Source organism: Boleophthalmus pectinirostris, unplaced genomic scaffold (genome assembly GCF_026225935.1).
Source record: "Boleophthalmus pectinirostris isolate CB_2022bp ecotype Guang Dong unplaced genomic scaffold, ASM2622593v1 HiC_scaffold_15, whole genome shotgun sequence".
Classification (NCBI taxonomy): domain Eukaryota; kingdom Metazoa; phylum Chordata; class Actinopteri; order Gobiiformes; family Gobiidae; genus Boleophthalmus; species Boleophthalmus pectinirostris.
In genome coordinates this window covers 5,911,559-5,912,849 of record NW_026571070.1, presented here as the reverse complement: position 1 = coordinate 5,912,849, position 1,291 = coordinate 5,911,559, and the positions used below count along the sequence as shown (strand labels likewise).

Here is a 1,291-nt window from a genome sequence, read left to right as displayed (position 1 = left end):
GTCTTAGTCCCAGTCCCAGTCCCGGTATCAGTCCTGGTCTCTGTCCTGGTCTCAGTCCGAGTCTGAGTCCCGGTCTGGTCCCAGTCTCAGTCTCGATGTGGTTTCGGTCTTAGTCCTGGTCTCAGTCTTGATCTTGTCCAGGTCTGGTCCCAGTCTCAGTCCCAGTCTCAGTCCTAGTATCAGTCTTGGTCTCAGTCCCGGTCTAAGTCCCGGTCTGAGTCCCCGTCTGAGTATCGGTCTCGGTCTGAGTCCTAGTCTGGTCCGGGTCTCAGTCCCAATGTGGTCTTGGTCTTAGTCCTAGTCTCAGTCATGATCTTGTCCAGGTCTGGTCCCAGTCTCGGTCCTGGTATCAGTCCCGGTCTCAGTCCTGGTCTGAGTCCTGATCACCTGACAGTCTATGATACTCAGTCCTGGTTCAGTCCTGTTTTAGTCCTGGTTTAGTCCTGGTTCAGTCCGTATGTGGCGCAAAAGTTTGGCATCGCAGTTTAAGTCACAGAAATGGGAAACCAGATTAAAGAAAAAAAAAAAATGTTATCTGTTTTTTCATTTTGGTTTTGGAGACAAATAATTAAGAAAACTGTTGTTTTTTCATTTTCTTATTTTTGGTTTTATTTTGAAAAACGAATGAACGAATGATACACGGATTCTTAAGGATGTAATGCAATACTGTAATACCTTTCTGTACATCTTCTAAGTACTTTTTGTACTGCGCTCCGAGTATCGTCCCTGAGGATCTCTCGTGAGTGGGTCGTGTATTGGACGGTGGAGATTGGGTGCAGTGAAGTGAGGCGCCGGACGAGGGGACCCAGGTGGAGCTCCGTTTATCCGCCACGCCGATGCCATCGGGAGGCCGCGCCGACGCCATCAGCCGTCAGCTCGAGTGCTCGTCATGTGGCTGCGTCCGGGCCGGGGCAGTCCTGAGGGAAAGCGGGGGGGGGGGGGGTCTCCAGATACACCTCCATCTCCTCCTCCACCCTCATCCCCCCTCTCCATCTGAAGCTAATGCGTCCGGTAATGGATACGGCAAATATGTCGAGTCTGGTGCACTGGCTGGAATGGGACACACCTAGTTAAACTCAATAATTAATACTGAAACCACAAATCTATTTCAGTCCAGCGATTTTTGACAGTTATTTGCGGTAAATAAGCAGCTGATCCCAATTACTCTTCAGCAAACTGCAGCCAAAAAGAAATGCAACGAAATTAGTTATCTTAAAGTTGAGTGGTGTAACTTTTCTGGTGGACGGTCCGTCAAATACTGTTTTTTATTTTTTTCTCCATAGAAGATGTT

General features: G+C 48.6%; 1 protein-coding gene across 1 annotated transcript in view; it reads right to left on the bottom strand.

Annotated features, from left to right (window-relative positions):
* Positions 1–887: 887 nt before the first annotated feature.
* LOC129408182 (putative uncharacterized protein DDB_G0271982) overlaps positions 888–1,291 on the bottom strand; it is a gene marked incomplete at its 5' end in the record, with an annotated part of 15,364 nt that continues 14,960 nt past the window's right edge. Inside the window, 2 exons of the mRNA XM_055151241.1 lie at positions 888–1,050; positions 1,166–1,176. Coding sequence (XP_055007216.1) covers positions 888–1,050; positions 1,166–1,176 — 174 coding nt within the window. The remainder of the gene's footprint in view (positions 1,051–1,165; positions 1,177–1,291) is intronic.